Source organism: Canis lupus, chromosome 32 (assembly GCF_003254725.2).
Source record: "Canis lupus dingo isolate Sandy chromosome 32, ASM325472v2, whole genome shotgun sequence".
Taxonomy (NCBI): Eukaryota; Metazoa; Chordata; class Mammalia; order Carnivora; family Canidae; genus Canis; species Canis lupus.
In genome coordinates, this window is record NC_064274.1 from 5,059,186 (window position 1) to 5,072,808 (window position 13,623).

Genomic DNA, 13,623 nt, shown 5'->3' on the forward strand with positions numbered 1-13,623 from the left:
ACATGAGTCTCAGGCTGGGAGCAAAGTGAGGAGGGCTGTTCCTGTCTTCAGACTGATGGAGGAAATCACTTTTCTTTCCTTACGCTGCACTGGTTGCCCACGTTCCTTGGCTCAGGGCCCCTTTCCTCCTTAGTCAAAGCAGTAATGTTCTCTTTCTGAACATTCTTTAGCGGTTGCATCTACCTCCCTGATGGCAGCTTCTAACGGCCCTTGTGATTATACTGGGCTGACCCAGACAATCCAGGATAATCTCTCCATCTCTGGGTCCTTGGCTTTAATCACAAACTCAGAGTCACTTTGCCATGTGGTGGTATATTCACAGATTCTAGAGATTCAGATGTGGACATCATTGGGGGCGTGGGGCATTATTTGCCTACCTTACTTTATACTATTTCTGGTCCTTCAACCTAATTTTGATGATACAGGTGTTGATATTTCCGATTACTTTTAGAAAACTGACTTTCTGATTTTTTAAAAAGATTTTATTTATTTATTCATGAAAGACATACAGAGAGAGGCAAAGACATAGGCAGAGGAAGAATAGGCTCCATGCAGGGAGCCCGATATGGGACTCAATCCTGGGACTGTAGGATTACGCCCTGAGCTAAAGGCAGACGCCAAACTGCTGAGCCACCTAGGCGTCCCTTGATTTTTTTAAAAAAAAATCTTAACTGTATTTTCTAAAGTCACTCAGTTAAAGAGTTCTTATTTAAAGCATTACTCATCCAACTTTTTTTTATCTTTGTATAATGCTGCTAAGTACAATTCTAGGCTCTCCACTATTTTGAGAATTATTATTATTAGGGTAATGTTTACACTGGAATTACTGTTTCCTAAAGAAGGGATACATAATTTTAACTTATAGCCATCATTCTGTACACTACATCCCCAGAACTTATTCATAGCTGGAAATTTGTACCTTTGGATCACCTTCACCCATTTTGTCCACTGCCAGTCCGCTGCTTCTGGCAACCACCAATCTGTTCTGTTTTTATAAGTTTGGGGTTTTTTTTAGATTATATGTATAAGTGAGATCAGACAGTAGTAGCCTTTCTCTGTCTGCCATATTTCAGTTAGCATAGTGCCCTCAAGGTCTATCCATGCTGTTACAAATGGCAACATTTCCTTCTCTTTTGTGACTGAATAATATTTCAATCTGTGTGTCTATTATATATATATATATAAACATATATTTATACTCATATATATATCACATTTTCTGTATTCATTCATCTGTCAGTGGACACTTAGGCTGTTTCAACATCTTGACTATTGTACATAATGCTGGAAGGAACATTAGAATGCAAATGTCTTTTCAGATAGAAATTTTGTTTCCTTCAGATAATGCCCAGAAGTGGAATTGCTAGATCATATCCTAATTATATATTTAATTTTCTAAGGAAAATCCATACAGTTTTCCATAGTGACTGAACCAGTTTAGATTCATACCAACAGTCCACAAGGATTCTCTTTTCTCCACACGTTCACCAATACTCGTTATCTCTTGTCCTGTTGATACTAGCCATTGTAACAGGTATAAGGTGTTATCTCATTGTGGTTTTGATTTGTATTTTTCTGATGATTGGTGCTGAGCATCTTTTCAAGTAGCTGGTGGTCACTTGTATGGCTTCTTTGGAAAATAGCTTTTCAGTTCCTCTGCTCACTTTTTAACTGGATGTTTTTGAGGAGCTTTTTGTTGTTGTTTTTGTTATCGTTACTGAGGTATATGAGTTTTTATGTGTTTTGAAATTAACCCCTTATCAGATATATGGTTTGCAACTTTTTTCTCGCATTCCATAGATTGCCTTTCATATTGTTGATATTTTCCTCTGTTGTACAGAAACTTTTTACCTTGATATTGTCCCATTTGTTTATTTCTGCTTTTGTTGCCTTTGCTTTTGAGCCAAATCCAAATAATCATTGCCAAGACCTATGTCAAAGAGTTTACCCCTACCTTTCCTTCTAGGAGTTTTATGGTCTCAGGTCTTACATCAAGCGTTTAATCCATTTTGTGTTGCAGGTATGCATGTGTATGGTATAAGAAAGTGGTTCAGTTTCTTTTACATGTGGCTGTCCAGTTTTCTCAACACCATTTGTTGAAGAACAGTCGTTCTTTCTCCATTGTATATTCTTGCCTCCTATGTCATAAATTAACTGACCATATATGCATGGTTTTATTTCTGAGCTCTTTATTCTGTACCATTGGTCTCTGTGTCTATTTTTATGTCAAAGCCATACTGTTTTAAGTATTATAGTTTTGTATTATAGCTTGTGATGCCACCAACTTTATTCTTGTTTCTCAAGATCGCTTTGGTTATTTGAGGTCTTTTGTGGTTCCATAAAAATTTTAGGATCTTTTCTTCTATTTCTGTGAAAAATGCCATAGAAATTTTGATAAGGATTGAAATAAATCTGTAGACTGCTTTAAGTACTATGGAAAATTCAATGATGCTAATTCTTTCAAAAAAATTTTTTAAGCTTTTATTTATTTATTCATGAGAGAGAGAGAGAGAGAGGCAGAGACATAGGCAGAGGGAGGGAGAGAGAAGCAGGCTCCATGCAGGGGGCCCGACGTGGACTCGATATCCCGGGTCTCCAGGATCACACCCCAGGCCGAAGGCAGCGCAAAACCGCTGGGCCACCAGGGCTGCCCTCGATGCTAATTCTTACAAACCATGACTATGAATATCTTTCAATTTGTGTCTTGATATTTTTTCATTGATGTCGTGTTGTTTATAGTCTTCAGATCTTTCACCTCCTTAGTTAATATTATTCTTAGATATTTTATTCCTTTGATGCAATTGTAAATGAAATTGTTTACTTCATTTTTAAATTTAATTTTCAATGTATAATTAAATTGCAGTGTTATATTAGTTTTCATGTTTTCAACATAGTGATTCAGCAATTCTGTACATTTTTCAGTGTTCATCAAGATAAATGTACTCTTAATCTCCTTTATCTATTTCACTCATCTCCCAACACACCTTTCTGGCAACTACCAGTTTTTTCTCTGTATTTTGGGATCTGGTTTTTGTTTATTTTTTTTTTATATTTGCTTATTTGTTTTGTTTCTTAAATTACACATATGAATGAAATCTTTCTCTGACTGACTTATTTCACTTATCATTATACCCTCCAGGTCTATTCATGTTGTTACAACTAGCAAGATTTCATTCTTTTTTATGACTAATATTCCTGTGTGCGTGTGTTTGTATGTGTGTACCACATCTCCTTTACCTATTCATCTATTGATGGACATATGGATTAATTTTTCTTTCTTATAATTTGTAGGTGTACAAATAACTTAATAGTACTATTTTATTTTTATTTTTTTTAATTTATATTTTATTGGTGTTCAATTTACTAACATACAGAATAACCCCCCGTGCCCGTCACCCATTCACTCCCACCCCCCGCCCTTCTCCCCTTCCACCACCCCTAGTTCATTTCCCAGAGTTAGCAGTCTTTACGTTCTGTCTCCCTTTCTGATATTTCCCACACTTTTCTTCTCCCTTCCCTTATATTCCCTTTCACTATTATTTATATTCCCCAAATGAATGAGAACATATAATGTTTGTCCTTCACCGACTGACTTACTTCACTAAGCATAATACCCTCCAGTTCCATCCATGTTGAAGCAAATGGTGGGTATTTGTCATTTCTAATAGCTGAGTAATATTCCATTGTATACATAAACCACATCTTCTTTATCCATTCATCTTTCGACTGGACACCGAGGCTCCTTCCACAGTTTGGCTATTGTGGCCATTGCTGCTATAAACATCGGGGTGCAGGTGTCCCGGCGTTTCATTGCATCTGTATCTTTGGGGTAAATCCCCAACAGTGCAATTGCTGGGTCGTAGGGCAGGTACTATTTTTAACTGTTTGAGGAACCTCCACACAGTTTTCCAGAGTGGCTGCACCAGTTCACATTCCCACCAACAGTGTAAGAGGGTTCCCTTTTCTCCGCATCCTCTCCAACATTTGTTGTTTCCTGCCTTGTTAATTTTCCCCATTCTCACTGGTGTGAGGTGGTATCTCATTGTGGTTTTGATTTGTATTTCCCTGATGGCAAGCTAGTTTCCAAGATCTATAAAGAACTTATTAAACTCAACACCAAAGAAACAAACAATCCAATCATGAAATGGGCAAAAAACATGAACAGAAATCTCACAGAGGAAGACATAGACATGGCCAACATGCATATGAGAAAATAGTACTATTTTAAAATGTATTATTTAGTAATTTGTTAGGTGATCTCTTTTGAGGTGAATAATAAGAATTACCTTATTTTTCTAAATTAGCAAGCTGAAATGAAAAGGTTAGTTTTATCAGTACCTGTCAAAAGGGGAAAAAAGCCAAAATTATAGGTAGGAAATATTTTTTCCTATAATTTTTTACATCTTTAAACTTTATTGTCACCAATTTATTTTAATTGTTTAACACATTAACTGTATATGTTTCCTAAGTGTTAGAGAAAATTAGCAGATTCACATCTGTTGATATTTTGTATGTGGACACTTGTGCTTGTCTCAAATTCACAAATTCATTAAAACCCATTAAATTCCTCTCTTCCAATGAGACTATCTTGATCATTCCAGCCTACATTGTTATGATACTTCTTCCAAAGACTTAAACTGCTTATCTAGTATATTGTGCTGCCTATGTGCTGTCTTGAATTATTCACTCTTTATTTGAGTGAACATTTTCTTCCAGATGAATTGTGAACTACTTGGTGCAAATGATAGACATGTTTCTTCGCACCTTTTTTTGTGCTTATCATACTGTTCTGTCCATTGTAGATAATTAGAGTACATTTGCTTATTGGTCAGAAGTAGCACATCCTCCTCCTCATCATCATATCAGTGTCTTCAGTAAGCATTTACTGGAGAAAATGATAATTCATTATCTAGAACAGCAAAGAATGTCTTCAAAAATGCTTAGCATATTTTTCTTGCATCATACACGGTGAAGAAAACATTGTCTCTTGTACTGGGCCACTTGTATGCATAAAAAGATGTGATCTAGTGGGAATTTTAAGAAATTGAAAAAATCACAGTCCCTCCCACCCCACGCCTTCAAGCCTTCACTAGCAAATTACTCTAGGTAAGCCAGGTCATATTGAACATTGCTCTATTCCTCATCCTCAGAATTGTCACTGTGGCAGGGTGCCTAGATGACTCAGTTCATTAAACATCTGACTCTTTTTTTTTTAATTTATTTTTTATTGGTGTTCAATTTACTAACATACAGAATAACCCCCAGTGCCCGTCACCCATTCACTCCCACCCCCCGCCCTCCTCCCCTTCTACCACCCCTAGTTCGTTTCCCAGAGTTAGCAGTCTTTACGTTCTGTCTCCCTTTCTGATATTTCCCACCCATTTCTTCTCCCTTCCCTTATATTCCCTTTCACTATTATTTATATTCCCCAAATGAATGAGAACATATAATGTTTGTCCTTCTCCGACTGACTTACTTCACTCGGCATAATACCCTCCAGTTCCATCCACGTTGAAGCAAATGGTGGGTATTTGTCATTTCTAATAGCTGAGTAATATTCCATTGTATACATAAACCACATCTTCTTTATCCATTCATCTTTCGACGGACACCGAGGCTCCTTCCACAGTTTGGCTATCGTGGCCATTGCTGCTATAAACATCGGGGTGCAGGTGTCCCGGCGTTTCATTGCATTTGTATCTTTGGGGTAAATCCCCAACAGTGCAATTGCTGGGTCGTAGGGCAGGTCTATTTTTAACTGTTTGAGGAACCTCCACACAGTTTTCCAGAGTGGCTGCACCAGTTCACATTCCCACCAACAGTGTAAGAGGGTTCCCTTTTCTCCGCATCCTCTCCAACATTTGTTGTTTCCTGCCTTGTTAATTTTCCCCATTCTCACTGGTGTGAGGTGGTATCTCATTGTGGTTTTGATTTGTATTTCCCTGATGGCAAGTGATGCAGAGCATTTTCTCATATGCATGTTGGCCATGTCTATATCTTCCTCTGTGAGATTTCTGTTCATGTCTCTTGCCCATTTCATGATTGGATTGTTTGTTTCTTTGGTGTTGAGTTTAATAAGTTCTTTATAGATCTTGGAAACTAGCCCTTTATCTGATATGTCATTTGCAAATATCTTCTCCCATTCTGTAGGTTGTCTTTGAGTTTTGTTGACTGTATCCTTTGCTGTGCAAAAGCTTCTTATCTTGATGAAGTCCCAATAGTTCATTTTTGCTTTTGTTTCTTTTGCCTTCGTGGATGTATCTTGCAAGAAGATCCTCTCATTGGATGCAGAGAAAGCATTTGACAAAATACAGCATCCATTCCTGATCAAAACTCTTCAGAGTGTAGGGATAGAGGGAACATTCCTTGACATCTTAAAAGCCATCTATGAAAAGCCCACAGCAAATATCATTCTCAATGGGGAAGCACTGGGAGCCTTTCCCCTAAGATCAGGAACAAGACAGGGATGTCCACTCTCACCACTGCTGTTCAACATAGTACTGGAAGTCCTAGCCTCAGCAATCAGACAACAAAAAAGACATTAAAGGCATTCAAATTGGCAAAGAAGAAGTCAAACTCTCCCTCTTCGCTGATGACATGATACTCTACATAGAAAACCCAAAAGCCTCCACACCAAGATTGCTAGAACTCATACAGCAATTCGGTAGCGTGGCAGGATACAAAATCAATGCCCAGAAGTCAGTGGCATTTCTATACACTAACAATGAGACTGAAGAAAGAGAAATTAAGGAGTCAATCCCATTGACAATTGCACCCAAAAGCATAAGATACCTAGGAATAAACCTAACCAAAGAGGTAAAGGATCTATACCCTCAAAACTATAGAACACTTCTGAAAGAAATTGAGGAAGACACAAAGAGATGGAAAAATATTCCATGCTCGTGGATTGGCAGAATTAATATTGTGAAAATGTCAATGTTACCCAGGGCAATATACACGTTTAATGCAATCCCTATCAAAATACCATGGACTTTCTTCAGAGAGTTAGAACAAATTATTTTAAGATTTGTGTGGAATCAGAAAAGACCCCGAATAGCCAGGGGAATTTTAAAAAAGAAAACCATATCTGGGGGCATCACAATGCCTGATTTCAGGTTGGACTACAAAGCTGTGGTCATCAAGACAGTGTGGTACTGGCACAAAAACAGACACACAGATCAGTGGAACAGAATAGAGAATCCAGAAGTGGACCCTGAACTTTATGGGCAAATAATATTCGATAAAGGAGGAAAGACTATCCATTGGAAGAAAGACAGTCTCTTCAATAAATGGTGCTGGGAAAATTGGACATCACATGCAGAAGAATGAAACTAGACCACTCTCTTTCACCATACACAAAGATAAACTCAAAATGGATGAAAGATCTAAATGTGAGACAAGATTCCATCAAAATCCTAGAGAAGAACACAGGCAACACCCTTTTTGAACTCGGCCATAGTAACTTCTTGCAAGATAAACATCTGACTCTTGATCTCAGCTCAGGGTCATGGGTTCAGGCCTTGTGTTGGGCTCCACATGGAGACTACTTAAAAAAAAAAAAAAGAATTACCTCTATGGCAATTTATTTCGTGTATGCACCATTAGGCTATACTGTGTGCAAAATGAAAAAATATAAGATAATTTACTTTAAAAGGTAAATAAATTCCTTATAAAAACTAAATTCTTGTTCATGATCATCTTAAAATCACACTCTCAGATAAGAATCCCCAAGTGGATAATGGGTTTTAAAAGACATTCTTGTGGAATTCCCATTTTAAAAATCCCTCAACTTTGTTTCAAATTATGAAAACCCTTGCTCTCCTTTGTAGAGAGATACACTAGATCAACTTTTGCTTGTTTCTGAGATCTTGAAGTCCCTGGGAAACATTCAAGAATGATCAGGGTCCTGGCAAGGAAAAACCAAGCTCACTGTGAAAGCGTTATGTATCTTAACTGTTATTCTTGTCCTCACTATACAGATGACAAAATTGCCTTACAGGATTGTGGTGAGATGCAAATGAGATAACTCTTATGAAAACCCTTAAGCAAAAGCTTAATTTTCTTTTTCAAGAAAATTGAAAATGTTCATCTCTCAATCTATTTTTCTGTTGATGTTAATAAGTATATATTTTATGAAAAATACACAAATTTGGCGCTTCAGATTTGAATGATCCACATCCAAATTAATGTTTCTCATAATCGAAATGTATAATCTGAACTAGATGGTGTGTGTTTTGCTCTAATCTTCATTAATTAATAAGATATAGCAATAAGTACTTGCATGGCTATGTCTGTCAAAAACATTTACTATTTTGATAGACTTTAAAAATGCTTAAATAAGTCATGCAGGCAGAAAGGATTTGGATGACTTTATATTTTAAATTGACATCAATATAAGTAGACAAGTAGGTGTTTTATCTTAAAGGTAAATGCTACTTTATTTTGGCATAATTATCATAGTTTAGAATAAAACTATTTTAGAAGGGCAGATAACAAACACACATTTATTATTTTTTTAATCTTGAGATCACATTTTTGTATTGCACATTACCCTTAAGCCACATCCTGCATGTTTTGGATTTCAGAGAGTTTAGGATTAAGGGAAGTTCTTTTTATCTAATGCTTATTCTCAGAGTTTGTTTTGATTTTTTTTTCCTTAGCGTGATACATAAAAGTTTTGGGTTCTTTAAAGATTCTCTGGATTTATGAGCAAAGGAAGAAGAGGATTAAAATGATTTTATTTTTATTTAATATTTATTAAACACACAAGTTATTCCAGAAATTTTGGAAAATACCAAACTAAAATAGCCTCAGAAAATGTGTTTGCCTTTTAGATTTTTAGATTCAGATGCCTAACCAATCCTTCCACCTTCCTTTTACAGAAGAATTGAGTCATGAAGAACTCAAGTTGTTTACCTGTGGTCATAGAGCTGGCTAATGGCAAAACTGGGAGTAGATGCTGATGTTTTCAGTCCCAACCAGTCTAGATTTTCTACTATACCAAACTGCCACTCATGGCAACTAAATGTTTCCAAGAAGGATAAATATGTAATTATGCATTAGAATGTAGGAACTCTGCGGGCAAGGATGATGTTTTGTTCAACCATTTGCCCAGCATGCAGTAACAATAAACAGTTCATAAATATATGTTGAATAATTGAGCTGCTGACTGGTGTTCATTTAACTCTACTACATGGCCTAGGAATCAGTGCATCATCGTTGACTGAGTTAAACATCTTAATTGAAGCCTAGCTGTTCAATTAGCCTTCATTTTGTGGTCTCACTGCCATAAAGGCCACAAATTCTTCCTATCTCAGAGGAAATAACCACCGCTAGAGCACAGGTCTCAAAAATCCCAGTGCTCAAGGTGGCCATACAAAGGTCCCTGTACTGTTTTCATTTTACAACCCCTTGAGTTGATATTGCAACACAGCCCTGACTATGTTGTTTTGCTGCCTAGATGAACAGATAAGTCCTCACAGGCTCAAAAGTTTCTATCAAATTAGGGTCCTTTAATAAGATTTTTAAGAAACCAAGTAAGTAATTGCAAAATTACAAAATCAACATGTAAGTTACATCTAAAGTAGTATTATGTCTATATTTTAATCTAAATAAAAAAAATATATTTGGTCCCCAGACAACTAAAACTTGTGTGACAACAACCTTTGCTGATAGGACTCTAAGGATTCAGGCAAATGGTTACCATTTTTTAAAATGAGACTTTTGTCCCAAATCCCAAAGTGGACCCATCATGAGCTAAGCTAAACCACATAAAAGGTGCTTTTTTGTCTATACTAGATTTTGTCCTAAGTGACCTAAGACACTTGAAGTAGATCGAGAGGCCTTCGTCCTGTCTACTTTTCACCTAAGCCCTCTCTTAAATTTTTGCTTATCAGTCTGATAATAAAGTCTGGAGAAGAAAACAAGCCAGAATTTCTTTCTGAGGACAAGAGGAAACTAGCCTCATCTATGTACCCAGTCTTTCTCAGCGTGCAAACAAGAAGAGGCTACAGCTCATGACTCCTCTGCTGGACACACATTCTGGAATCCAACACATCACTTCATCTTGGGGGGTGGTATGAAGAAGTTGATTGCTGGGGAGAGAAAGCTGGGGGAGTTTGGCTGAATCTTCCTTCAGACAGAAGCAACAAATTATTCATAGGTAAGAGGCTGAAGCATGCTCTTAGGTGATATCCGTGGATTACTGAGTTCTAATCCTGGCTCCACCACCTACTATGTGGGTGACATGGCCAAGTTAAATATTTACCAGTTCTATCCCAGACACTAGGGATAAGTTGGTATCTCTTTCCTTTTTCATATTGCTGGCTTTCTTTGCTATGAGGGTGACAGAGTGGCAGTAGTGTATAATGCTGAAGAAAGTGGATTCAGGAATCAGACAGAGTTGGCTTCTTTTTTTTTTTAATTTTTATTTATTTATGATAGTCACAGAGAGAGAGAGAGGCAGAGACACAGGCAGAGGGAGAAGCAGGCTCCATGCACCGGGAGCCCGACGTGGGATTCGATCCCGGGTCTCCAGGATCGCGCCCTGGGCCAAAGGCAGGCGCCAAACCGCTGCGCCACCCAAGGATCCCCAGAGTTGGCTTCTAATTACAGCTCTGTCACGTAACTTTGGAAAATTACTTCTTTTAAGTCACAGTCTTCTAATCAGTAAAATGGTTGTGATAAGTGTGCTTGCTTAGTAAGTTCACTGAGTATTAGATGAAATACGAATGTAATGTGCTTAGCACAGTGCATGACCCAGTTTGATCATTCAGTAAATATTAGATTTTAATAACAGGAGCCAAAGCTTAGGTGTGAGCTTAAATGGGATGGGGGAAGTAGAGGCCTTTCAGCCAGCTATGATCTTAAACTCATGCTCAGTTCAGGCACCTAAATAACATGGGCTCCTCATGTGATTGAGTCTAAGCCCTTAGGCTGTGACACTAGTTATTGCCAACAAAGCCTCTAAGTAGTCACGAAAGTTTGCCATCCTTAAGTTTGTATTTCCTTTAGACTCTTTGCAGAAGTAGGTAGTGGATAAGCTCTGAAGGCCTGGAGTGTTCTAGCTAAATACAATATTATTGCCATTTCTTTGTAATGTGGGTCAAACGTTGACACACCGCTATAAACACAAAACAAAGTTTATGTCTACTGTGCTTCTGTTAGTTGTAGCAGTCCCCACCCTGAAGGGTTAGAGCCAAGTCTTCACCCTATTTGCACATCTGGGGCATCCCTTCTGCCTTATACTCCATTCCCATCACAGCACATCTGCTCAAACCCCACATTGTCTTCTCTAAGAGACTTTTCAAATTCTCCAGTGATGTTTTTAAATTAAAAAATCTGACCAGGGTATGCATAAAGCTACCCAATGACCTTCCATTGCATTTATATCAAATTGAAAGCCATTCTTTGAGTCCATCTGGCCTACAGAATTTGTCTGTTTCCTAATCTGAAAATTTATCCCATGTCATTCCTTCCCTAACCCCTTCTTTGCTCTCAACTGTAATCCAGCCACATTAACTTCTTTTCTGTTTCTTCAACAAGCCAAGCTATTTCCTGTATGAAAGCCATTGCACTCACTTTTCCTTCTGCCTAGAATATTCTTGCCTTGTAGTTTCTCATGGCTTTCTCATTATTCAAGTTTCAGTTAAAACATTTTCTTCTCCAAGAGGTCTGATTTAAGCTCTCTGTCTAAAGTAGCTAGGCCCTCTCTAATTAGTGAGACTCCATTATTCTCACAGCATTATCTCTATCTGCAATTATTTGCTTACATATTCATGGTTCTTCTTTCTCCATTAAAAAAAAGCAGTCTTTTGAGAGTAGGGATCTTATTTTATTCACCATTTATCAGCAGTTTCTAGAACAGTGATTTGCTCATGGACTATCAATAAATATTCATTAAATGTGAGAATGCATGATTGGCCTGAAATCTTCCTTTAATGGCAGGCTGGTCTCCTCCTACTCCCCTTTCCATATCTTTGAAATTTATTCAGCACTGAATGACAATGTTTAGGACTTTGCTCCCTTCATGCAATGATCGTTTATATAACCCTTTTATTTCTCAGATGGTCACCCTGAATTTCATCTTCCTCATAATACTACAGTCTTCCCTTGTGCATTTGCTTCCTATTTGCTGAGTGGGGCACCATCAGCTCTAATTTTGGATGAAGGAGGAGAGGTGGGACACTTAGTAACCCTTGGATAGACCCTAGAGTTTCCACTAGAAGGGCCTCACTTCCAGGCAGTGTCACTTGGAGATATCTGGTCCCAGAAAACATGAAGACTTCTCTAAATTCTTTGAGTTTCTCCTATGCTCTTTTAGGAATTCCAAACTACAACAGTTTTTTTTTACATTGTTTTATCTGTACATTCTTCATTTGTGCACTACCATGCCATTCCTCATAACCATATTTATTCTTTCCCACTCTTATTTGCATTTTCTATGCCCTTCAATGGAATCCTCCAATATTTTCAGCAAGAAAATATAGCAATCAATATGAATTTCTATCATGCTTAATTTCCTTAATTCAAGTAGCCATTCATTTATTTACTCAACAAATATTTATTGAGAATCTAGTATGTGTCATATACTGTTCAAACCCTTGGAGTATACTAATGAATAGGATAAAGTCTCTCCATTAAAGTAGCACACATTCTAGTAGGTTTTGAGAGCAATAAATAAATTAAAAATATGTATTCTAAACACATGTAATACATTGAGACATGCAATATATCTATTTTGATTGTCCATCTTTATTCTTAAAGCTTAGAATTTTATTTCATTATGAAGTAAACATGATATATATAAATTCTGAATAATGTTCTTAACTAAATCATAATTTATTCAATACACTGGTTTATTCAGTAACTATTGAAGTAACAAAGAAGAGTTCAATATGTCCCATCATTTTTGATCTCAATTTTTGAGAGCTTTCTTATAAAAAAGCAGGTTAACTTGAATAAGTAACCAATACACTGATGCCTTTCAAGAACATCAAAATTCTTCCATTGTGCCTACCCCTAACCCCAAACAACTACATGTTATTTGCAAATTTAAATGTGCGGATATCATTTTAAAAGTCTTTTTTCTCTAAACCTAAACATTTTAGAGGTCTGTTTAAGGTCATGGGAAAAATAGTCACTTCCTTTGATCTTTAATTAGAATACAGGCTTTTAAAGGTTTCTTTTTCTCTATTTTTAAAGATTTTATTTATTTATTTATTTATTTATTTATTTATTTGGAATATAAATAATAGTGAAAGGGAATATAAGGGAAGGGGGAAGAAATGTGGGGGAAATATCAGAAAGGGAGACAGAACGTAAAGACTGCTAACTCTGGGAAATGAACTAGGGGTGGTAGAAGGGGAGGAGGGCGGGGGGTGGGAATAATGGGTGACGGGCACTGGGGGTTATTCTGTATGTTAGTAAATTGAACACCAATAAAAAGTAAATTAAAAAAAATATTACAGGGGTCAATTGGAAATCACAATAGAAATGTGAGGCCTCTAAATAAATAATGATATAAATGTTAATGAAAATACATCAAAAAAAATAAAAAATAAATGCCCTTAAAAAAAAAAAAAAAGAGAGACAGCATGAGTAAGGGGGAGCGAGAAACAGACT

At 36.9% G+C, this 13,623-nt stretch overlaps 1 protein-coding gene across 4 annotated transcripts in view; it reads left to right on the forward strand.

Annotated features, from left to right (window-relative positions):
* Positions 1-13,623, forward strand: part of CFAP299 (cilia and flagella associated protein 299) — a 622,454-nt gene that overhangs the window by 475,590 nt on the left and 133,241 nt on the right. Inside the window, exon 6 of one of the 4 annotated variants that reach the window (XM_049105122.1) lies at positions 8,883-9,104. The exons of the other annotated variants lie outside the window; for them this stretch is intronic. Coding sequence (XP_048961079.1) covers positions 8,883-8,891 — 9 coding nt within the window. The 3' untranslated portion in view covers positions 8,892-9,104. Of the gene's footprint in view, positions 1-8,882; positions 9,105-13,623 lie in introns of those variants that run through there. 4 annotated transcript variants of the gene reach the window in all.